This window comes from Python bivittatus, unplaced genomic scaffold (assembly GCF_059951505.1).
Source record: "Python bivittatus isolate LINGU-HERP-01145 unplaced genomic scaffold, Pbiv_v1 ctg000020_np1212, whole genome shotgun sequence".
Lineage (NCBI taxonomy): Eukaryota > Metazoa > Chordata > Lepidosauria > Squamata > Pythonidae > Python > Python bivittatus.
This window is the reverse complement of record NW_028277030.1, coordinates 90,153,421-90,179,577: the sequence shown is the minus strand read 5'-3', so window position 1 is coordinate 90,179,577 and position 26,157 is coordinate 90,153,421. Positions and strand designations below refer to the sequence as shown.

At 39.4% G+C, this 26,157-nt stretch overlaps 1 protein-coding gene across 5 annotated transcripts in view; it reads right to left on the bottom strand.

Moving 5' to 3' along the window:
* Positions 1-26,157, bottom strand: part of MTR (5-methyltetrahydrofolate-homocysteine methyltransferase) — an 84,869-nt gene that overhangs the window by 19,405 nt on the left and 39,307 nt on the right. For all 5 annotated transcript variants that reach the window (XR_015796686.1, XM_088143889.1, XM_088143898.1 and 2 more), the window contains 13 exons: positions 24,186-24,265; positions 21,309-21,421; positions 20,707-20,847; positions 18,980-19,165; positions 16,263-16,442; positions 14,780-14,896; positions 14,535-14,675; positions 10,518-10,607; positions 9,335-9,487; positions 7,590-7,697; positions 3,019-3,119; positions 2,086-2,153; positions 1,241-1,361 (listed from right to left, as the gene is read on the bottom strand). Coding sequence is in view for 4 of the 5 variants with exons in the window: in XM_088143889.1 (XP_088000015.1) it covers positions 1,241-1,361; positions 2,086-2,153; positions 3,019-3,119; positions 7,590-7,697; positions 9,335-9,487; positions 10,518-10,607; positions 14,535-14,675; positions 14,780-14,896; positions 16,263-16,442; positions 18,980-19,165; positions 20,707-20,847; positions 21,309-21,421; positions 24,186-24,265 (1,599 nt within the window). In the remaining variant the exon portion in view is untranslated. The remainder of the gene's footprint in view (positions 1-1,240; positions 1,362-2,085; positions 2,154-3,018; positions 3,120-7,589; positions 7,698-9,334; positions 9,488-10,517; positions 10,608-14,534; positions 14,676-14,779; positions 14,897-16,262; positions 16,443-18,979; positions 19,166-20,706; positions 20,848-21,308; positions 21,422-24,185; positions 24,266-26,157) is intronic.

Here is a 26,157-nt window from a genome sequence, read left to right as displayed (position 1 = left end):
CCAACAGGGCAATACAGCTGCAAAGAAGGCCGATGGCACCTTGAACAGCATCAAGAGAAGCACAAAGTCCAGATTGCAGGAAGTGATTATCCCACTTTACTGTGTCTTGATTGGGCCTCACTTGTGTTCAGTTCTGCACACCCCAGTTTAAAAGCGACATTGATAAACTGGAGCAAGTCCAGAGAAGGACTATCAAGATGGTAAAAGGACTACAAAGAATGGTTAAAAGTCCTAGATACGTTTAGTTTGCAGAAGAGAAAGTTGAGAGGGGACATGATAGCTGGCTTCAAATATCAGAAGGGCTGTCACATTGTAGAGGCTTCGGACTTATTCTCACTTGCTCCAGAGGGCAAGATTAGAACTAATGGGATGAAACTTCAAGGATGTAGATTCAGATTAGACATGAGGAAGAACTTCTTGACAGTAAGAGCTGTCAATCAGTGAAATAGGTTACTGCATGGAATGGTTTCTTCCCCTTCACTGGAGGTTTTCAAACAGAGGGTGGATAATCATCTATCGGGGATGGTGTAGTGAATCCTGCAGTGTGCAGAGGGTTGGGCTTGATAACTTCTTAGGTCTCTTCCAACTCTATGATTCTCTGAATTTCCCAGATCCTCTTTTCAGACTCCCAAGAATGCCAGCTTTACATGTTTTAAAAGTCATGATTTCATTTTCAGGGCTGCAAAGGTAATTCTCACTACACAGTGGCATAAATTTACAGCATACGTCTCATAACCAAATCAAGTTCATTATGGACTGCCGATAGGATGGCCATTTATAACTAGAAGAAATAGTTTGAAATTCTTCTTATAGTTCAGCCTTTCTCATCCCATCACGTTTTTCCTTCAATCTATGACATACTACAGTTCTCTTGGGACCTTTGCATGTAAATTTAGTTAATGCAAAACAGGTATGGCTGCTTAATTCTGAGTGTTGCAAAACCAAATTCATTTTTGCTAAAGCAAATGTGTACTTGTACAGAAAAAAAATCAGTGTTATACATCTCTTTATCAGTGAGGAAATTAATAACTACTCTGAAACTTAGATTAGGATTCAGGCACCTGATTTTAGACTCGGTATTTTTAAAGTGATATAAACAAACACATTTAATAAATATGGATTAAAATCATCCAAAAGGAACATAAAACAGTAACTTTTGAAAATCATACTCTGTTTTACATAAGCAGTTCTAAGTATTTAGGTTAACATCCTCTGGCCATAGCAAAAAGCCCTAACTTACTTGGAAGTAGTTGCTCCTCCAATCAGCAAAGGAATCCTTATTTCTAGTCTCTCCATTTCCTTAGCAACAAATATCATCTCATCCAAAGATGGAGTGATAAGACCAGACAGGCCAATTATATCTATTAAATATAAATGGTTAAATATTTCCAACTTTTCCTCTATGATTTCAGAGTCTATTTAAACATTAAGACAAAAATACCATCCAGTTGTTAAATGAAGCCATGGATCTGACTTAGATCTTTCTCCTAACATTATGTAGCTATGGATATCATCCTGGACATTCAGCTCATGGGAAATGGATATAATTAGGATATCTAAATATCTCAAATGTCTATGTTGAACACAACACTGTTGTCTTTTTAACACCAGACAATTATAACTTCTTTCAGGTCTTTTAATATATAGGTAATCTTATTTGAATTTTAACTTCGTTTTTAAATCACCCTAGATATTTTGGTGAAAAATAACACAGACCCCTTAAATAAATAAAATAAATTTGAATTCTATAAGCTGGCTACACTCTTACAGGGTAAAGTAAATCACTGCACTGAGATTGAAGGGGGAAAAAAACCCACATCCACCAATAGACTACTTAATATCAAATCAGACTTTTTATCCATTTTTTTTTCAAATTTACTGTCTCCCTATTTTTCTGACAAATCCTAATTCATTTTAAGACTTCTGTTTTCAAAAAGAAATAGATATATCAGTTATCACCTTGGTTTACATTTTCTTAGTGAATTTAGTGAGAATTAGCATTTGAAGATACATGTTTTAACATAATGCAAATATATGCTGGAGACTCCATGAAACTGGACAAATACAAACCAAATATTCTTGTACCTGCTTTGTTTTCAAGAGCAGCTTTAAGTATCTTGTCACATGGTGTCATAACTCCCAAATCAATAACTCTGGGGGAGGAAATGGTAGTTTGCTAATCAACATGCACATATGCTCAATTAATCCAATTCTGTTATAGTGTACAAGAAAGATCAATCATCCTGGGAGGAAGCTAAAAAGAACAACATTTGGCTTGTAATCTTCCCTTATACCTGAGCCTTCTTGTATCACACCTGCCCCATTCTTAGTTGTTACCGCACTTGCCTGAGTGTATGTCACACTTTCTATTAAGTCCAATGACTTCTTATTTAAGAACAGACAATTGAGAAATTAACTTCTTGGGCAGTAATACTGCCACTGAGCATTTCAAGATTTATTATTGTTCTGCAAATCCTGAGGTCCTACTAACTTTGACCTATGAGCAGGCTATCCAGTGTCCAGACAAAAGATCCCAGATTAAATGCATATCTAAATATGCTGAGTTAGGGAGCAACTGAATCGTTTCAAATCAGCCACGTACTGTGATCAAGTTTCTGCAGAGCTTTTATGCAACTACACTTTATATTTTACTCCAGGCGGTTCTCGAAAGCAAGTTTAAGACACTTGATGCCAAAAGCTTCTGCCTTTGTTTTGATGGAACAGTTGACTCACTGGCCCATGTTTTTATCATCCTGTTTCTTATAGAGATTCATGCAATAGTTTAATAATGCCTGTTACTAAATCTTTTCCTGTGTGAATAGACAAATGTTATGTGTACCACCTTCTGTCCTTATCCCTACCTACCAGGAAAAAAATGCTTTCTGGCAGAACTGCTCCCAGAAAGCTAGCACTTCAGCCAAATAATTAGATATCCCACTTGCAGGAGACAATTCTAGCATGTCAAATAATTACAGTACAAGGAGGGAACTGCAAGATCAAAAGGTCTAATCTCATTACCTGAAATTATTACAGCCCAGAACTACTCCCACAATGTTCTTGCCGATGTCATGAACGTCACCTTTCACAGTAGCTAACACAATAGTGCCTTGATAAGGATCCTGCAAAAATTAAGCCATTTTCAGAATGTATGTAGACTTCATTTTTGAGCAATTCCTATCGTGTTGCAACAACTGTTACATTCAACTATTTAAAGCAGAGATAAATCCATATGAATCATGTAACAGAAGTTGTTTATTTTGTTGTCTGAATAAATGGTTTACTTAATTCAGCTAAATCACAGGATGGCAATTCTCCAGAGGTCAAAACACCCTGCCCCAAACCACTTTACAACTTGGAAGAAAGCCCCAGCTGACAGACACAATGTAACATTTAATCTACACAAGACACGGCATGATGATCAACAGAACGATGAGAAAGACTGCTCTGGTGCCACTGGAGCCCATTTCCCTACGTCAGTGGGGAGAACCAGTATGATGTAATGGTTAAAGTCCTCCTCTGCCCCCAGAGCAGATAAGAGAAGGGCTGTCTGTAGAACTACTTCAGCAGAAGGGAAAGCTTGGAGAACTGGGTGGGCCTGGACCTTTGAAAGACCAGCTACTGACTCTTGGGCAGAGGAGCTGCTCCTGAAGTGAAAAGGATGCAGCAGTGAAGGAAAAAGGCAGGCACAGCAGTCAGCTTAGTTGGAGAGGATGGTGGCTTCCAACCTTCCCTGACTAACTGTGACAGTAGGGAGGACTCCCCTTCCGTCCCCTTCTCTTCCCCTCCACCTCCAACAGCTAAGGAAGTAAGCCTCCCACCTCAAAGGATGCCTGTTTTCTAATGATGGCCTTGGCCCCAGGACTGGGCATTGCTGAGCTTATGAACGGGCCCTCCCCTCCCTTGTTACAGTCCACAGTGAATGAAGACCAAAAGCGAGAGGAGATTTGTGCATGTGTATGTGTAAGCAAAGATTGGTTTGGAAGAGAAGCAGTAAAGAGCAGGAACAAGGGAATCACTGTTTACAAACAACTGATTTGCAATGAACTGTATGTTATATTTATTTGAGCTGGGCTATTAACTGTAGAACCTGTTTTGGGTGGGAAATAATCTTTCTTAGAGTGTTAAAAACAAGAAGAAGAATATGTCTGCTATCTTAAGACCCTGCCTTTTTTTCATCTCTTTTATATAATGAACTTCAATATAAATTTGGTCATGGCAACCATCTTCTGACCATCATGCTGCCACAACCATCATTTTGTGAATATATTGTGCCCATAAGAACAAAAAACTGGGAATACTTGGTTAGTGGCTACAGCAGATATAGACAACCTGTGTCCCACATGTTTTGGATTATGACTATGACTCTCACTAGCTCAATCAAGGCAAATGATAAAGATTGTGGAATTACAGATTAAACCATCATAAGAGTGCCAGATTGTCAACTCCAGACCAACCAGACTTGGAAAATCTTGGACTGAAATGTTCCCCGGCCATAATGTTATCTTCGGTTTGTCATTATGTCTCAACTTAATTGTTCTTAAGGAGGAACATAAGAATTAAAAGCATCATATAAATATATTTTAAAAGATCTGCCCTCTAGCAAGGAATCACAATGCATCCTGGGCAGTTTGCTGCAGCTCCACAGACCACAATGTGAAAAATACATTCATTTCTTCAATCCATTAATTTGATCCTTATGGGAATAGAATTTAACAAATATTACTCCTGTGGGAGTCAGGCTTTCTGAATACAAAAATCTGTTTTGTTTTGTTTTTTTAATTTACTTTTGACAGAATGATAGAACATGGCCTCAGCAAAGGAACTATTTGTAAAAAGGCATCTTTCAGCAGCACAAATGACTGTGATTCAAAGAAAAAAAGTAGATCAGGGCATTGTACCACAGCCCTCTCCAACCTGGTACTTTCCATATATGTTGGAAATGCAACTCCCAGAATTCCTAGCCATAATGGAGAAGGCAGCCTTAGCATTTTCTCTACTAGAGCCCCTACGTCTAGGATCCCATGTTCCTCTACTGACTTCTTCAGTGAATATTTTCATATAAATGTTTACACCGTTATATTAATTTCTTCAAGGCAAAGGCATTTCATTAAACTACGCACGACAGTGGCATATCCATGCCTTTAAACCTTGTTTCTGCTCATTTATGAAAAAAAGTAAGTGCTACAGAGACCAGTTTTAAAAAGAAACAGAGGCACACACATCAGTCTTTGCCTCTCTTTTAGCATACCATATTTTGCTAACGTTGGCATGTTTTTCTCAACTGGGTGGAAATTCTAGCAAGAGATTCAGGGAAAAAGTCACCATGTCTGCATAACTTTGGCTCTTTAAATCAGTGCCCTGCACAGCTTTCTACTGATTGGAGCATAGCTGGTTTTCAAAACAAAGAGGTACACAACCCAGATGTTTAACTTGCATCGGGGGCATCCATGGGAGGAAGTCAACAGCATAAAAATGGCATGCACAACCAGGTTCTCAAAGCTCTGCTCCTTTTAAATATATGTTGCATGCATCACGTGTACATAAAAATATTCCAACTTCACCCTAACCCTAACCCCTAAAACCCCCTTGTTATAATCAATCTTTAAGGTAAACAAAAGCTTTGATGGCTGAGGGCTTCTGCATTACTATGATGCTTAAGTTTTTCTATCTTCTTAAAACATAGCAGAGTCTGGGGAGAATGAACATCCAGAATATGCCACAGTATTGCACTATCTGGTATCGTTATGAATTACATTCATGAAAGCCTGCGTGGCTGGAGCAGAAGGGCACACTAATTTAATCAAGCTGGAAAAAAAAAAGTCAGAGGAGAATAGTCAAGCAATAATTACAGACCCAATTGCTAGGGGAATCCTAAGACTGATGGGAATGAGAAGAAAAAGACTGGGCTGCTATGTGGACCAGTGCATACATTTACTCTTAAGACACCTTCAGGATAAAAACAAGATGATTTCTATCATTAAATGATCTGGAGCAGACTAATTGGGAACAAGACCAAATAGCTTTCCTCCTCAGTCCTGGCACAAGCCTCCAGCAAACCCATCCATTCTGAAAGATAATAACCAGTGTTCTATATTTGCTGTTTTTCTGGCACTACAGTGAGTATTCTGGGAGGTAACTGCACTCCGGAGAGCTTCTACACCAGGAGATATGTACCTCATTTTGAGACAGGACAGCAGCAAGCATCCCAATGATAAAACTCATATTCAGGAGCCAGCAGACTCCTCCCCCGACACACGCACACACACGCACACACTTCCCCATCCCTCTTTATTAGAATAGCAGCACTTAGCATTTCCAAAAGTCTGCCGTATATACCAACTATTAGTGAGTAATAATACAGGACTGGCCTAATTCCATACTGATTTACACACTTTCCCCTTTTTAAATAAACATGTGGCTGTGAAATAAATACATCTTAAAGCTAGTAAGCTTCTTGATTGTTGTGTTTTCCACTCAGCGTCCTGCCTTACCTCATTTCACTTCCTTCCCAAATGCCAAAGACAGCATAAAATTCACAATTTGTTCTTAAATCAACCCAGCCTTCGCAACAATTTGAAGTACAAGAACAACTGCTGTTATTTCATTTTTTCATGCCTGCTAGGAATGAAAAAAATCTGCTACAGCACAAAGTCTCAGGTTTCTTCCAGCCCCGTGATTGCTTCCAATGAGCAGCTAGACATTAGCTTGACAGATGCTTCCTAAGACAAGAGGCTGCAGAGCATGGAAGTCCAAGGATTTAGTTTGCTCTGCCTTTGGAAGTGAACCAATCTGATTCACACCTCCCAAATGAATTTGCATTTCTCCAGAATTCAGTTTTCAACCTCAAAACTGTATCATGTTATATATCAAACCACAAAATGCTTTTAAAACAAGTAAGAACAATGCAGATTTTTTAAAAAGAAAAATGCCAATAAACCCAGAAATAAAATGGCACGGACTTACTAATGTATTTACTGACATGGACCCCAAAAGGTCTGATCCATCCATCTCTTCTGTGCTGATTAACTAGGACTGTCTAGTGACAATTAGCACCCTTTTGCTCCACACCTTTTTGCTCAGAAACTGTAGTCAGGCTATATGAGATTGTACCGGTAAGCAATCCGCAAATTAGCTTGTAAAACTAAGGGGAGAGGTACCAAATGGGAAGAAGGGTGCACAGAAGCAAAGCTGGCAATGGAGACAGACCACATCATTGGAAAACTATATTACCGAAAATGATGGAGAAAAACTCAGCTCAACCCAGAGAGTCAAAAACTGTTCTTGCTACTGTTATTTTTTTTGTCTGTTGAACACTCATCCAATTAAGTATCAGGTTTATGGTTATGGATCCCTACATAGCACCGCATACTATCGCTCTGTTTGTTTTATTGGCAAAATATCAAATGGACAATTTTATGTTTTCCAATCAGCTGCCCATTTCTGTGACTGAGAGCTTGTATAAGAGGATCTATTTATTGCAGAAGTTGCTGCTGTGATATGCCATCAATTCCTGCCCCACACAAAAATCTATAATGCAACTGCAGCAAAAATTAATTTAAGAGAATCAAGCATTGGAGTTGCAAACTTGCCTCTTCTTCCATATTACCAGACAACGCACGTATTTCCTCTCTTTCCTTCTCCATGAATGGGATAAGATGACCAACAGCTTTCTTCATAACTCTAGCGGATTTAATCACCTGTACAATCAGATTCAGGGAAAGAACCGTGATAATGGTCAAAAATAAGTTTATTCAAGAGTATATTGAAAGCAAACAATACCAGCTGCCAAAAAACAGGAGGTTATCAATAAATGCCAACTAAGTAACTCCTCTACCAGTTTCTCCATTTTCTGTCAATTTAGAGAAACTCTTCCAATGGATCACATTGATATGGTGTCACAAATCCAACACAAACCTATCCTGGTGGATTTATTGTTACAGTGGGTTGCTGGTCAAGCAAAGTACACTAATGCTTGCAGCCCTCCAAGACCCGCTGCCTGCCTAAATAAAGTGAGCCGTGCTACAGCTTCAACCCACATCTGCAAAGCTGCATCTGCTTGCATTGCACTGTGTACAAAAGACTACTGCATTAAATCTAACTATTAAACCTAAAAGCTAACACATGAAAAGAAATAACCAATTGTGAACATATTGTCAATCAAGTATAAACAAATACAAAAAGGGACTAAACTAGCCCATGCACTAAGATACAGCTTTATCTGCTGGCATACATCGGGGTATTAGAGGTTGTTTTAATTATATGTCCAATAAGCCACTAACCCAGAAAGCAGTTGTTATCCATTCTGGGCAAGTGGATGAAGAGCTATCTTTACAACTGAATGTAAGAACAGCAATAATCATTAGTAAGAATGAAAATAAAATAATACCCGTTTTAATGTACAGGGTATCTCTAGTATTAGAGCACATGCTTTCATACATAAGGTCCCACATTCAACCATCTCATCTCCATTACTAAAGGATTGTTTGCAGCAGGTGACACCTAGCCAGTATTAAGAAAAAACCTAATCAGGATCAGACATAGTTAATACTTAGATGGGAAGAAATTCAAGAACTATAAGCTAGATCTGGCGGACTGCCAATAGGGGAAATCCTAGGACTATAAGCTAAGCAGGGTTGAATGTAATTAGTACTTGGATGGGAGACCATTAGGAAATCTAAGGGCTATAGACTAGCACTTGCATATTGTTACAAAGAATGCTACATGGATGTAGCAAGGATTTCCAATTTATTCATTCATTCATTCATTTTATTTAAGATTTGAATGGCCGCCCATCTTAAACACAACTCTAGGCAGCTCACAACAACAATATAAGTGTAAAAGGATAAAAACCACAATCCATAAAACCAAAACAAAACCCTCCCAATTGTTTAACAGGAGCAGCCATATTATTTGTTCCTACTCTCAGCTCTCCATTAAAGGAAACCAGAAATTTCAGTGGAAGGACTGTGAGCCACTTCTGGTTTTGATACTTCAATCAAGTTCCTGGGTTCAGAATTCTTTCATTGTAAAGGAATGTCTTTTCCATAAGACTTAACTAGTGAATCTTGGGATGTGAAAATGTGTGTGTGTGTGTGTAAGCCACTACAACCTCAAGAGAGCTGTTGCCAATCAGAGTGAACTGTACTGAGCTAAAATGGACAAACAGACTGTCCTGGTATAAGGCAATCTCCCATATTCTACTATAACATCCTGAAGCACTAAGAACCAGACACTGATCCTCCCTCAAGCCAAAGAAAGCATTGGTCCAAACTGGTGGAATCTTTAATTACACAGATAAATTGTGATAGGCTAGTGGAAACATCTTCTTCTTTACCTGAGGAAGAAACATCTTGCCAGCTCCAAAAAGATCACCAACTATTTTCATGCCATTCATCAGAGGCCCCTCAATTATATTCAGGGGTCTGGGATACCTCTCTTTGTTTTGTCTAGCCTCTTCAGTATCCTCAATCACATATTTCTCAATGCCCTGGAAAAAAATCAACAATGTGAACATTAAAGCAGTTTATATCTGTGCACAACAAGCATCATTTATCTACTGCATTTACAAAAGTGGGGCCCTCAAGGACATTTTGGAAAAGAGACTATAGTAATTTCAGGATGCTAAAATAGGCTAATAATACCAAAAGCTGAATTCAAAACTAAACCTACAAAATAAGTAAAGTAAAAAAAACATCAGGGATAAAACATACTAGTAGCATCAATTCATGGTGAAAGCATAAGAGGCAATGTTTTCAAGCTTTTTCTAAAATAATCCTGAAGGAGCCTGGCAAAGGAAAAGAGGAAAGCCATTCACCGGCAGGATGCCTCCTCATTATCTCACTTCCAAAAATTGTGCATGGGTATTCTGAAAAGGATCTCTGAGTTAAGTTTTAAAATAGATAGGCTGTTCTTGAAGTACCCAGAGTTACACTTCCTTTTTCATATTGGCAGCTTCTGATCTGCAGAGTGCAATTAACAGCAAAGAAAAAATTAAGCAAAGGGAGTCTTTGTTTACTTTGTTTCAACTGTGAAGCCCATTCTGACTTTCACTGCATATTGTTCAGAATTTTCAATCAGTTACTAGCATAATCTGCAGCTGGTTTCCACCTAGTTGCAGCCTTGTCTCAGGTGAACCTCCATTTTTCATTACAAGGTGCTGATGCTTTGAAGGGGCTCTAGATCTAAGCCTGCCAGCATGCACAGAATTCTGGGAGTTGAAGTCCACACATCTTAAAGTTGCCAAGCTTGAAAAACACTGTTCTAGATCTAAACCTGTAAGAAATAGGAATAGGCATTTATTTTCATTTTTCAAGAGAAGTCCTGCTGATCAAGAACCCAAATGGGCCATTTGAAGCCTACTGTATTTCTCAATCCATCAGGAACAAATCCTGGAAAGCTGAACCCTGACAGCATGACAGGCTTGGACTGGCACTCTCCAGCAACTTTCCCTTAGGATCAAACCTAGTCAAGGAGGCAACGGAACAAATTTTAGCTCACCAAAAAAGCAATAAATTCACCTTAACAAGGGCATACTCCAGTCTTTCTTCTACAGATCCATTTCTCCATCCATCAGTCTGCACCACTTTTTTTCCTCCTTGAGCATGAGTCTGGAACAAGATTAAGAGAAGTTAAAAAGAAATCTGAGAAGTTAAGGGAAAAAAGGGGGGAGGGAGGAAAAGTATATGCATTTGCCCTTCCACCACCGATAAACATATTGATACCATCTTCCCACAAGTGGAGAACTTTAACCCACTATTCACCCTGTAAACGGATTCTTTCCTCATCAGATAAGACAGCCTTTTTGTCTCAGTGCTTGAAAGGTCCTTTAGGCCAGAGGTTCTCAAACATTTTGGTCTCAGGACCCCTTTACATTCTTAAAAATGACTGAGGACCCCAAAGAGCTTTGGCTTATGTGGGTTATATCCATCAATATTTACTGCATTAGAAATTAAAACTGAGAAATGTTACAGTATTTATTTATTTGACTTCACAGACCCCCTGAAAAGGTCCGGGGGACCCCCAGAGTTCCCCAGAACACACTTTGAGAACCGCTGCTTTATCCCATTAAAAAGACATAAATTTAACATAATCCTAGGACAAAGAGAGATGGCTTTCTTCAGCTTCTTTGTCACTTTCAACTCTCAGATTCTTTCTACACTTCCGCTAAAGTGAAGTGTAGAGAGTCAGGGAGATGACCTTGAGGGAAACTGGCAAGAAGCATTACATAAGCAAAGAAAGCTGAAACATTCTTCAAGTCCTGGGAAACAAGACAGTATTCAGAAGAGACCCTGTTATTATAGCTTATCTCAATAAAGTATTGTTCTAGCCTTCCTATGGAGTCAGGTTTCATGTTCTAGTCTACTTTGTATGGCTGACATGAAAACACAAACAGTATGTTATACTTGCCAATACTATATTCTGCCACCTAGGTAAATGTAAGGTTTACCCCGTTCCTCTCAGAGAAACTCTCGTGACACACGTGTTCAGCAAAGAAGTTTACTCAAGCGTAACGTAAGTAAGTACAGGCAAAGCCAGGATTGGCTTGGCACATTTTACAACACAATTTATAGTTCCCCTGTTCCCACGCTTAGCCCATTGCTTGGTTACAGATTACCTGCAATAATCCCCCCTTCACTCAAATGGCAGATTCAGTCCAGTTTTTTTGTGTTCTGGATTGCTTTCTATCAATGGCATTGTTGTTGTTTTCGTTGGGTCTTTCTGTTGCGCACAAAGCCCAGAGTTCCCAATCGCGCGCTGATTGCTTTACCTCTAATCCACTGCTCTCCCCTTTGTCCGCAGCACCCGAGGCAAATTGGTGTTGACACAAAGTATCCGCTTGTGGTTTAGTTAAGCGGCACCAGCTGGCCCATTAATCAGTTCGCGGTTTCTCACTTCCCCTTCTCCTCTGCTAGCGCTCGGGCAGTGAAACTGACTAAGCGCGGCTGGGCAAATCCCTAGCCATGCCAGCTGAATCTGACAGTAAATACATACTGTTTTTGTATAAACAAGATATCCAATATGTCACTTCAGCTCCAAAAAGCTTTTTGATTGAACATATATTTAGCCACTTTATTTTATGCCATGATTATGGCTTGGAGGCTCAGAAACACTGAAAAAAATAAGCAAAGTGCAGGGTGGAAAGACTGTTCACCTCAGCATTATATGATCAAGAACCCTGAAAAAATCAAGGTCACGTTGAGGCATCTCTTATATTCAACTGTACGGAAGAAGCTTCTTGCAGATCAGTGCAAAGTTTTTGAAGATCTTGAGACAGGGTTGGCATGGGCACTTCATTACGTAGCATAATCTGTTCATATTTCACACTTGAATACAGATAAACAGATACTTGCACAGTGGAAGGTGGGTGAAATGTATATGCTTTTGCATTGGAGTGTTCTGGACTACAGGTAGTCACCCCATTATCAAATTGACCAGTGTCTAGAAAATTCATGCCTAATGAAAATCTGACACAACCTCAGTTTCATGTGCTCTCCGGTCTTACACAATCATGGCATATGTATAAGCTACTGTACACATGTGAACACAAATGGCTGCTGATTGATTCCAGAAAGATTTTGTTTCTAAAAAAGGTAAGACAGCAAAACATAAATATTCCATCAATAGGAATAAAAAATGCTGAAAAAATTGGAGCTTGGGATTTTTATTCCTGCTCATATAATTTAAATCTCCCCAACCAGTCTAGCAGCAATTATTTTTTAAAAATCTAATAGCTTGGCTTTAGTACTGTCCCTCTTGGTGATAGTTTATGTTATGTCACGTAATGGATCGCTAGTGATTCAAACACTATTCTGAACTAGAACGTGCCCATCAGCTTAAGAGAACAAACCACCCCTTTCTACTCTGCTCTGCAATACTATCCCAGTCTCCTTGCACTTGAAATATGTTATTTTTTAAAAAAATTAGATTACACAAATGCGGTGTGGTCCGTGGAGCATGTTAACAAATTCCAGATCCAAATGCTAGTTATTTTCACTAAATAGTTACATTGGCAAAATTGCTCTTTCCCCAGTATTCTCCTTGTACAATGAGAGCAACAACTACTCTAGAGGTGAATATGTGTAGCTCAGGATTGAGCTGTGGAGTCCTTGGGGTTCTCTGAGCTTGGTTCTTTTCCTGCAAACGTTTCCTTATCTGGCTAGGTAACATCTTCAGTGCTGGAATGGAATGGGGTTTGCTCTCTGTTTATATACTCTTGCATGCCCTGCCAGTGTTGGTGGGGGTGGGGGTTTTGTTTTGTTCCTCTGGCAGCTCCTTGATTAGGGTATTGTTTACTGCTTGATTGTGTGCCTGGTGGTAACCTCTGCTTATCTGGTAATGATTGCTGGTGAGAAGATGTTCTGGTCTTTTGTTTTCTTTTCTATTGTCTCTTTTGAATAGTGTGTAGATGCCATTTATCTCTGTGTGTCTGTTGATTGCTGCCTTGTCTGAATACCAAGCTTCCAAGAACCAAGCTCAGAGAACCCCAAGAACAACTACTCTGTCTGCTTGGGTGTTAAGGACAAAAAACCCCAGGATTTGTACACATGTAAGGTATGCCACAAATGAATATCCTCCTCCCAAAAAGACAACACTGCTCCATGTCCCAACCCTCCCCTTGCCTTCTTTTTCTCTCTCGCATCTTTTTTTTTCTTAGACTTTTTATCCCATCTTATTTTTTATAAATAACCCAAGGCAGCGAACATACCTAATACTCCTTCTTCCTCCTATTTCCCCACGACAACCCTCTGAGGTGAATTGAGCTGAGAGAGAGAGTGACTGGCCCAAAGTCACCTAGCCGACTTTCATGCCTTTGTGACTTACTGCTCTTTATTAGAAATTCCAACATTTTAAGGTTCCCAAATGCAAGGAATGCAATTAGGATCTCCCTGCAGATGTTTATCTCAAATATGCACAGCTGGGGATTCAGAAGGCCGTGGCTTTTGAGGATGCTGGCATGGAAAAAGATTATGGGGCCACTGCTATTACAATGGAGCGTGAATTTGTTCATACTCAACTCTGGAACATAACAAGCGAACACACGTCTTATTAAGAAACAGCTCGTACGCTTGCACGTTAATAGCAAACAGCAGATTTTGTTATTCCTACTCTATTAATTGTAATTGTCCTGTTTTTCTTTTTTTTTCTATCTTTTATATTTTCTCCTATTTTTCCTTTGTTGTTTTAATAAAGAAATAAGCAAAAAAAAAAAGTATGCTCTAATGTATACTCTGAAAAGAAAATGTGCTTCTTGTGATATTTATCTATGTATTTTTGTAAATTATACTTCTATCTTGTTTTTCCTTTTGGAAAAGCAGAAAAGGCCAACATTTGTTCCTGGAATCACTCTAGTCCAGTATGGTTTGATATAACAGGCTTTTTTAGGGAGGGGGGGAGCAAGGGGGCATTTGGGGGTACATCTATGTAAACAAACCAAATAATTTAAGAACAATTCACAAAGCAATTTTTCAGTCTTTCAGCATCCACATGTAAAAGTTAAGTTGTGCATGTTAAAAACAATTTAGGCAAAAAATAACCTGAGCATAATGCAAAAGCTTTTCTGTTGCATCTGGATCTTTATTCCAAATCAAATCTTCACACAACTGCAAAAGTTCCTTATGGATGTCATCGTATACTGGCAGATTTCCCGCATTCACAATCCCCATGTCCATTCCGTACTGAGAATAAACACAGAAGGAAAAAAAAAAAGCACAATGGATATTACAACTTCTACCACAGTATTTTCTGATCAGAAACTATTTTGCCCAAACCATCACATTACCTTAATTGCATGGAAAAGAAAAACGCCATGCATTGCTTCTCGAATAGCATCCATTCCCCGGAAGGAGAAAGACAAATTCGAAAGGCCTCCACTTATTCTGGCTCCAGGCAAATTTTCCTAACAAGAGAAGTCCCAGCAAGGTAATGAAACTTTATAAAGCAAAGATACCAAGAATCGCCTGGTCACTGGAGAAACAGCACAAAAGAACACATACAACTAACATGATCTGGCTGCCACTTAGGTTACTGGCAGGAAGAAAACCACATGACAAATAGGAAAAAAAATCTCTTTGACCAAAAAAACATTCATCTCAAGACATAGCCTATCCCATGTTCAAAGCAGTTTGTCTTGTATATCTTCCTATGACTATAAAAAATAAAACACGTGTTGGAATTTTGTCTTTACTTTCTTCTCTTTTTGAGTATTTTCATTCTGTTGTGAAAAAGTCTAAGCGTTCTTCAGAACTAGAGCTGAGGAGTCTACCAATTACGCCACAGACTAATTTCTTATTCAGTTTCTTTAGAGGCACTCTTATTCCGAACCTATCCCACTGGTGCCAGATGCTTCTGTATGAGACTGAGCAGCCCAAAGAGAAGAACATTATAATTGGACACCAGAGGACTGTGGTTCAACCCCATCCCAAGGAAGGCCGTATCTTAGCACTGCATAACTTCAAGAGAGAAGATTAATTCATTGATTGCTATCACGTCTGCCTAAAACATGAAAAAACACAATGGGAAGTGTATACATTATGTATACTAAGAAGTTATGCACACATATTCTTTTCACTCAAGGAGGCTCATTGTGTATTATAGTCTACGTATGGGCAATATGTTAATTCATTTCTAAAAAACTTTTTCAAAGCTTGTGAAACACAATGGCATCCTGAAGAAAGTCATATCCCATTCCTATAATACTGACCTATCTGGTTTGGAGATATAAAGGTAGAGATACTTTTACCCTTTCCTTGTCATTAAGAAAACACTGAGCTATATCCCCCAATAATACAGACATAACTAGGAAATCATATTTTACCATACATTTATGATAATTTAGCATAATATGTACAAATAAAATCTCAAAAATATCCTGTTTACTAGACAAACTCAAAATAGAATCACAGACAGTAATGGAACTTGTGCTAATTGAATGAAGTAACTTTCATGACGCTTGTCAAAGGTCTTTTGGCCAAACTGCCAATTTTTGGCAAATATTGTTCCATTTAATTACTCTAAGTATATATACAATTCAGTTAATGGTCTGGGTTATTTTTCAACAACTATATAATTTATAATAATGTTGCTATTGGACGTAATGCTGAGGAAATTGTACAACATAAAGAGTTGTGTGGTTCCATTTAAGCCACCGCTTTCGCCTCACCCAGCTATGTTTAAAGACCAGTATACAAATGTTTAAAATAAAATCAGTAAATCAGTTTTTAAAAAAGAACCCAAACCCCACCCCCTAGACTTCCTAGACTCACTTTTATTGTTTTAGTTGCATTGATAAAGTTAACTGCATACAAATTATGTTCCTCCATTCCGGTACCTATAGTCAAAATGTTGGGATCAAAAATTATATCATATGGATTAAAGCCAACTTTGTTCACTAGAAGGTCATAGGCTCTGGTGCAGATTGCAATTTTGTCTTTTGCTTCTGTGGCCTGAAAAGACAAATCAAATGGAAGCAAGAAGGATAGTTAGGGTTTTGTTGTTGTTTTTTGGTGGTATATTGTTTCTGTTTATCTAGATTTCTAATATGGCTTTTCTTAGTCTGTTATAATAAATTCATGTTTCAGCAAAGCTCCTGGATTCATGATTCGAAGTTAGTAATTCTTAAGAATAACTGTTCTACGCATTTGTTTATTAAACAAAAAACACTTCAAGAGATGAAATTGCAGAATATTGCAGGATTTATAACATTTTCAGGTACTAAATCCAGTCTGAGACCAAGGTTGCCACTCCAGTACTAAATCATCCAAGCCAAGCAGTCTCATTCTCAACTGACTTTCCCCCTTTTCTGTGCTAGCTAACTAGCAGGACCAATGAAAACCTTTAAAACAAATTAAGTTCCGAAGAGCTGAGGTCTGTTTTAATTCACGTACCATAAAGCAGAGCCAAAGTTCAGTATCGGAAATGCTGTATCCTTTAGGTCCAGATTTCTCACTGTTTTCAAAGAGTTGCATCCAGTGGCTCGATGAGCAGAGGACTATTTGTACAACTGTATTTTCCATCTCTTTTCCCTCTGTCATCCCTGCACCCACTCCAGATGTTTGCCTCTATCCCCCAACTAAGTATAATGTGCCATTCAGGCTGCAATGGTAGAATAGGCAGAATCACTTTAACCAGGGTAAAGAAACTTTGTTAAGAGCTCTGTTGGTATGACTGCAAATCCATCTAATCCAGCGCCCTCTTTTTAAAAGAGGTCAGAACAAAGCTTCTGGGAAGCTAATAATGCACAGCAATAAGGATGCTGAACTAGGCCCCAGAAGACCCAAGTTCAAATCCAGCCTCAGCCCTGGAACGTATGCAGTAACTCTGGGCCAATCGCTATCTCTCAGCCCAATTTACATCACATGGCTTTTGATGTGAGGATAAAACTGAAGGATGACAAGAATGCACTGAGCTTCAGATCCAGAACCAAAAAAGTGCTTCAGAGCAGGTGTGGACACATGCACATTTACTGACACCTCCTTAAAGAAGCAGATTTTTTCCCTGGGCTTGCACAATAGGTGCATGATCACAGGAAAATATGTGTTTGAGTTAAGGATGTACCAACAGGATGCAACAATGTGCTTTGAAATGGGTGTAGGTGCTCTGTTGGTGCCTCTTTAACTCAAGCACATATTTTTCCTGCGAGCCTGCTTCTGCTTCCTTAAGGAGGCATGAGCAGTTGTGGTGTGTCCATTAACACCCCTTCTGAAACACCTTTTCAACTTTGAATCTAAAGCACAGCACATCTGGTTGGTGAAGATGATGGAACTCACTGAGATGGCCAAACTAACTTCTTAGAATCAGTTTGAGAAAAGACAATATCTATATTTACTGCTGACTGGAAACGCCTCATGGACTTTTGCAGAAAACAGAAAAAAATGAACTTATGATTTATGGTTTTGATGATTAGATAGGACAGATTTTAGAAAGAGAGACACCTTGTAACTTTAGAGAAAGAGCTAAATTTATAATTGTACTTATAACTGCTATAAAGAAGATCAGAAGTCACTTCTTTATATCTCCTTTCTTTCTTTTCTGTTTTTCTTTTACTTTTTTTTCTTGCACTTTTAGCTTTCTCTTTGATTTCTTTCTTTTTCTTTTTCCTTCCTTAATTTTTATTAGTTTGTATTAGTTTTTATCTTCTTTTTTAAAACTACTAATAAAACTATTTAAAAAAAAACCCTAAAGGACAGCACATCCCATGTTAATATCTTGAGCCTTCAAGGAAAAGCAGAGTAGAAATCCAATAAGTAGAACTGGCGTGAGTGGCTCTCAGTGATGAGTTTGCTCTCAACACACTCTGCAACCAACTGGGATTCAGAAAAAGGAGGCCTCTGAGACTTGAAGTTTCAGTTAGCTAACGGTGCAGCCAGTAGGTCACCGTGTATTTCACCATATATTCATTTTAGTAAGGAACTTCCTGTCTAATGCCAGCCATAGAGAAGTTAAATTTAGGAGACACACTTATGTTTACTTTGCTACTGACAGTTAATTGAAGAGATTATCGGAGATTCCTCTTCCCAGAATTGTTGCAGTTATTGCTGCATATTATTAATGTGATTTATACCCCACTTTTTTGCTCAAAGGAAAGCTATATTGCTGAGGGAATGCGCATAAGTGGGCAGATCATGACAGGATGGGGAAATGGCTGGGAATGCCATATTCGCTAATCTGAGCCACCTAAATCAAGATAAGGATATAAAAGTAACAAATAAATAATGCTTTGTGATGGCAATGCTACATTTTTTCTTGCTGTCAGTTTTGTGACGCTGGTTTGTGAGTTGATGTTTTATTCTCTTTGTACTATGTTCAGACACTAACCAGCTCAGTGGGTAATTTCAATATTGCAATATAACTGCCCAAATTCATATCTGACCTACTTTGTTTTGGTTCCCTTCTATTCCTTTTACCAGATCACAGATAGGACAAAGGTTCATATGACCTTCTGGACAAACAATTTCTAGTGGGTTGGGAAAGTGTCACCAACCTGCCCCACTTCATCAAAGGCCATAATCACCACTGCTGCTCCGTATCTCTTAATTTTGCTTGCTTTTCTTAGGAAATCATCTTCGCCTTCCTTCAGACTGATGCTGTTCACTATGCATTTGCCTTGAGAACACTTCAGCCCAGCCTCTATGACAGAGAAGTTTGAGGAATCGATGCAAAGGGGCACCTGAGGAAAAAAAGCGCCAACATTAAAATAATAATAAAGATCTTCAGAACCAGTAAATACATAAGTCTGAATTGTGTGGATGCACATCTAAGGCAGAGAGAAAAAGTCTCGCAATTTTAAAGGAAGATCAAACTGTCTCTGTTATTAGATTTACCACATAGGCAAGATTAATTTCTCTCTTTCAGGAGCTTCTTCTGGAAAGCTTTCTGTAGTTATGACATCATTTGGAAAAGATTCTTCCACCTAACAGCAATATTTGCCCAGGGCTGACATTTGGGTTGATGAAGGATGCACAAAAGTTACAGCTGAACACAAAACTCTAAGCAGAGGGGTTTCCTGCCAAGTTCCAAAAAGCTTAGTGTCCTCATTTCAGAATGAAGATCATAAGAAAAACCCTTTCCCCTTTGGTGACAGTTTCCCTCTTGGCTTCTCACAATCAGGGCTCTCAGAAGTGACAGTGAGAACACTAGGACACAAGGCTGCCTGAAAAATAAGGCAGCCAGATTTTTTTGTGTGGGGCAATCTGAGAGCTGAAGTTGGTGCCTTAAGACTTGCAGAGACCAAAACCACCCATTTCATCCCTTAAAAACCTCAACAACTCTTTAAAAAATATGAACTTTTTTCTGTTGTTAGGACACGGATTAAGAGTACCATATGCCTCACCAGGGTTCAATGTAACAATTTCACTCCATAAACCTCCTAAAAACCCATTTCAGACCTTCCCGCTCTGGCAATGTCACGACATCACTGGCCATGACCCCAGAAGTACTCAGAAATTAACAATTAAAAACAAGTTTAATCCCTGACCAAAAAAAAACCAGCGTCTTACTCCTGTTACAGCATTTTGGCTGTACATGGTTCAACCAAATGATTCTTAGTTAAATCAAGATACTTCTTCTGGATAAAAACATTAAAGTTGTCTTGCATGAAGTCAGGCACTGCTACTTCAGATGCATGCAGAGGGGTGTCAAACAGTGTCTGCTCTGGGGGTGGGCAACATAATGTACACAGTGCTCAGCTGATACCTGTGATATTTAGTATTATTTATGGATTTGGAAATCCAGGAGTCAAGAACTAACTTCAAGACCCAGGGACATTCTTAGGAGAGCAAAACACTCAAGGCCAGCACTTCCCTTTGAAAAGAAAACTCAACACTTTATGAGAAGAACGTCACAAAAGCTTTAACTATACCATAACTATCTGGACAGGCAAGGGGACAATAAATTAGTAGCCCAGATGCTTGTAATTGGCGTATGTACTTGATAGCTTCCAATATTACAGCAGTTCAGTCCAGGTCAGAAGCGTGTTGTCTAAATAGAGATGGGCAGCTATATAAATGTGACATATAAATAAATAAACACCATGAAAAGTTTAGAATAATCTTTCTAATGCATTTCTTCTGATTTTTCACTTCCTGTTACCATTTTTCCAGTCAGGCAACCTGCTGATACCGTGGGATATGTTGCAGTCCTAAGACATGTAGAGGACACCAGACTTGAGAAAGCTGACCTATTAAAAGACTATCCAGTTAAATATATAACCTTGGCAATGTCAGGCTCCGAAGCAATGTAGTTGCAGAATCTGGCCATAGCACTTGGCCCATCTAACATTCCATCATCCATGTTGATATCCAGTATCTGAGCTCCCATCTCAACTTGGGCCTTGGCTACACTCAAGGCGTCCTATGTTAAAGGAAAAAAGACATTAGTTCTAACAGAAATGCATATAATTCTCTTTAGTTCCCCCCCCCTTTTTTTCTTACTGTTCTTTATCTGAATGGCTTTGTATTTACTTTGATTATATTGGTCTTATATTTGCTTCTGCATTTTTAGCTAGCTGGTTTAATTGTGTCTGAGGTCTTTCCATTATATTGTTTCCATTGCATAGCCTATAAAATGTGTAACAGTCTATTTACATTTTAAAAATTCTGTAAAATATTTTAGAGCCTGTCATCACAGTTACTGAGATCTGCTTCAACTCTCACTTTTACAAGAGAAATGCTCAAGATTGTGCTTCACATTGTACTAAAAACAGCTGTATTTATATAATACACCTAGTAGAAATTATGCATTCAAATTCTTACATGGTAGGCCTGTACAAAATTTTAATGCCAGTCCTGAAGCTTAAAGAAAGGTGAACTTACTTCATATTTGCCTGCCATTATCAGTTTGGCAAATCTCCTTGATCCTGCAACATTGCAACGTTCACCAATGTTAACAAAGTTGGTGTATTTCCCAATCCTGAAGGGCTCCAGACCTTGAAAACAAGTTTTATGTATGTCATACAAGGGAAGAAAAGAATACTTCTCTGAAAAACCAGAATACACAGTTTACTCAATCTACACAGAACCTTTCACTTTATGAAAAGGTCTCCTTATTTGAATGTGTGTGTTTAACAGATCTTTCCTGCTGGTCTATGCAGTCTGACTGGAGAAGAGGACCTTTAACTCCCCTTGCAATGATATAATGTGGCGATACCACAGAGAAGTATAGCAGAATCCATTTTGCAAATAAACAGCAACTGCATAAAAACATACCTGATTTAGATGGAATATGTCTGCAGCACTCTATGTCTACAGCAGACTTACAACAAATGGATGAATGAGCAAGGAAGTGGCAAAAGAGAATGAGATCCTATCCCTTCAGACTCATCATTACACAGGTGGGTTGCTGTTGTTGTTTTGGTGTCTTCAAGTCAGTGTTGACTCCCGCTGGCTGCCTGGACAAGTCCCTACAGTTTTCTTGGCAAGATTTCAGAAGTGATTTGCCATTGCCTTCTTCCTAGGGCTGAGATAGAGTGACTGGCCCAAGGTCACCCAGCTGGCTGTGTGCCTTAGGCAGGAGTAGAACTCATCGTCTCCTGGTTTCTAGCCTGATGCCTTAAACAATATACCAAAAGTGGCTCTCTACACAAACATACAGGAAATAGTTAGTTTTATTCTAAACATATCCACCATTTTCACTGGGCAGCCCAAAATAAAAATTCATTCCAATCACGAATGTTGAAAGAGAGAATCTCCATTAGTCCAGGAACTGGTCAGGGCACAGGAACAGCCACGCATATCAGACTCAGTGGCAGAAAACACATGGCAAACCACTCTGCCACTAGAGTAAAAAACTTGTCTTCTTCACAGATGATCTTCCAAGGCTATAGAAAAATGTTTAATACAGGAATCTCAAATGAAGTGAAGAAACAAGCATCTACAGATAAGAATCACATCAAGAGGGGGAAAGAAAAGGGGCTGGGAAGTGTGTGTGTGTACGCACATATGTCATCACCAATAGGCACAATTATTATTAACTTAGTATTGTACCCTTCCTCCAGTGAACTCAGTAGAGTATAGAGGGACACTGTTTCAGTCTTAAAGTTAGCCAGGGCATTTTGTGAATGAATACATCCAATCTTTGTCTACTACCACATATTTAACTATGCTTTTTCCCACAGTCCCTGAGGACATAGGAAAAGTGAAAACTAGTTCAAAATTAGCACTAAGTGGAATTTAAGCCTATACAGCATTTCCCACTGACTCTAAAATCTCAAAATTCAGACAGGCTGCTACCAAACACTTGGAAAGGAAACCATGGAGAATTAACATGTTAGCAGCTATCACTGTGAACCCATGCAAAATTAGGGGATTGGTAAAATGATCATCTAAGCATTTAATCAGTGGCGGAACATTTCCTTTGCCTGCAGAAGATCTTAAGTGTAGCCCTTAGTATTTTTGTCTAATAAGGATCCCAAATCCCAGGGTGCAGAAAGAGGCTTTTTTTTTTTTTTTTTTTTTGAGTCATGAGATAACAAACTTCTTCTAGTCTGTGTAGGCAACACTGGAATCAAGAGATCAATGGTCTGGCTCAATATAAGGCACATGTTCAAGTGGGGAAAAAAATGTTTCCTGATATTCTACCTCAGTCATAGCAATTACATAAGTTTTGTGGTAGCATCTGTTCTATCTAGAAAACACAGGCCACACTGTTTATGTGAATCTTATTCCCTGGCATTCAGTCATGCCAAAGGACAAGGATACGTTCTCCATTGAAGGAGATGCCACTAGATGTGGGATACAGCCTCAGCAATTTAGCAGTGTAGCAGAGGCCCTTATAGACAGAGAGGTGGGGAGCTGACTAGTGAGTAACAGAAAGGCAAACACGGGACTCTCCAAAGATGTAGAAAACCTGCTGAAGTTTATTCTTCCCTGTCTCTTGAGCAGGTCGACAGCAAAAACAGACTTTCTGGAGCCTCAGCAGTCCAAATCAAGAACTCAAAGTAACTCTCAAAATAAAATATCTAACCAAGGAAGTAAATGGGTCTGGCTGCAGTTGCTTGAGGCTTGTTCTCTTCCACTCACACAAACAGTCTCAATAAACCTTCCAGCCTCAGCTTTGAGCATATTGCCACTCCTTACTTGAGTAGTCTCTGGCCCCTCCTTCCCTCTGAGTAAGGCTCTGCAGCATGAGAAATCAGCTCTCTTCTCTGCTTGGGCAATGAGCTGAATCGTGGCCAGGCAGCACAGAAGCGTGTGGGTGTTTGTTCGTACAGGCCTGATAAGGGTATTCCAGCAGGTGCTTTCTCTGTAGGCTTCTCTTTGCTGCCGCCTCCCTCAACCTTTTTCTCCAACACCCATTTCTTCACAGCAGTCTTTGTGCTTAACAAGCCCCATGTCTGTGGGCACTCATTGTCTAATGCTGTGGTTACTCACAGGGAGCTGGTGTTTCCCCTTCACCACAAGCAGCCATCCTATAATGCTATTATAAACTAGGTCAGCCAACTAGGCTCTGTCATCCATGAGCCCAATAAGTACAGCAAAATGAAGATTCCCCTTAAGAGCTTCTGGAAGTAGAATCAAAGGCTGTAAAATTAAAAATCCTCTTCACCTATTAGCTTAATCTAACACAAAAATTACATGAGGGTTTCCAATGGCCTGTAGGTGTCTTGAGGAAAGAGTAAAGCAACCACAAAGAATTCTAAGATATAAGTAAGAGAATGTAGTTAAGGAAGTTTGGATATATTATCCTCTCACCTGACAGCAACATGTAGCCTTCTGAGGCAGAGGCAGGGGGGATACGAGGCTTGCATGCCTTTACTCCTTCAGCTATCTTCCTGCATTACAAAATAGTAAGGCAATACTATTAAGCCTATATGCCATTTCCCGTTGACTCTAAAATCTCAAAATTCAGACAGGCTCCTACCAAACACTTGGAAAGGAAACCAAGGAGAATTAACATGTTAACCGCCATCTCTGGGAGCACATGCAAGAAGGAATGAAGCTCTTCCACATGATGCCAGAGGCAAATAGACATTTATTTGTGTTTAACACTCTTTTCCAGATCTCCCTTCTTAAGCATCCTAGATAGAGTTTCAGTCATATGTACACTGATATGTACAGTGATAAGTAGATAAGTAGATATCACAATCACATGTATAGCATTTAACATATTATGTTAATATGCCGTCAACATCTTAGACCAAGCTAAATCCAAAAATGCCAGGGAATTCCTGGAAGCTTGGTATTCAGACAAGGCAGCCATCAACAGGCACATAGAGATAAACAGCATCTACACACTATTCAAAAGAGACAATAGAAAGGAAAACAAAGAACCAGAACATCTCCTCACCAGCAATCATCACCCAGATAAGCAGAGGTTACCACCAAGATCATCACCAGATGTGCAATCAAGCGATAAACAATACCCTAATCAAGGAACTACCAGGAGGGGGGGAAAAAACCCACCAGCCCCACCAACACTGGCAGGGCAGGCCACAGTATATAAACAGAGAGCAAACCCCCTTCCATTCTAGCACTGAAGATGTTACCTAGATGGGTAACGAAACGTCTGCAAGAAGACAACCAAGCTCAGAGCGCCCCGAGGACCCCACATTTAACATATTAGTACTGTACAGAAAGCAGGACTTGGCAGGCTAAACAAAGATGAATAAAAAGGCAAAGCAAATTGTTTAGTCATTTTTGTATTCATAAATGGAGCGCTACCTGGGATAGTTTCAGAAAAACATGATCATATAAGGCAGGACTCATTTATGAGTGCTACAAAGCAACATGCCCTGTTCAAGACACCTTCTGCTCCCTAGTTCCTTTTCGGCCTCTACTGCTTTTTGAGTGAGGCTCCTGAGGCAAATTATCCTAAAGAAGTTCATGGAAGGAAAGCGTCCCTATTCCTCTCTCTCCTCTGAATTCACCTGAACCCCTTGAAAATATGAGGAAGCGAGATTCCTCCTGAACAATCTAGGAGGCTACTCCCGGGAAAACAGATCACTTGCATCCTAAAATACATTGATTTAAAGAAATTTAGAGAAAGTAGTGCATCCCATCCCCAGTATCGGCCCCATACCAGATCCCACATTTTTGGAAGGGGACTCATTCTACAAGGGGGCACAAAGGTAGCTGAAGGAATGGGAACTTTCCTTCCACTGTCTTATCTTGGACTCCAAAATATTAACAGCTTATGTGTATTCAGGTATACTCAACAAAAAAAGTAAATATGGCCTCTTAATATCTAATAACAATACTTGGAATACATTTTTTCAATTAAAATTTTGCCTAGTTCATCATTAAGACAGACATATAGAATTTGCAACAAGCTGTTGCAACATATTTGCCTCTCCTTTCCTGATCAAAAAGAATGCCAAAGTTTAGAGTTCCGGTCACTCAGCTCTTTCTGCAGCATACCATAAGCTGTTAGGGTCGTGAGAAATGTGCCCACCTGGGTTTTGGGTATGGCATCAGCTGCAATCCCAGAGCAGGGGTGAGGAAATGGCCTTGGACATCCCAGAAACTATTGTAGCTTTCAGGGATGCTGCTTTGCAGATAACCAGAAGTCACATCCTGTTCATGAGGCTGGGCCTTGGGGATCAGATGGAATTGTTACTACTGTACCAACCTGCTAGGCAGCTGCTTTCCTAGCTGAGCTACCGGATGTTGTAGCCCGGCTGGCAGTAGAATTTCCCAGGGATATGGTCTTGGGGGACTTCAACCT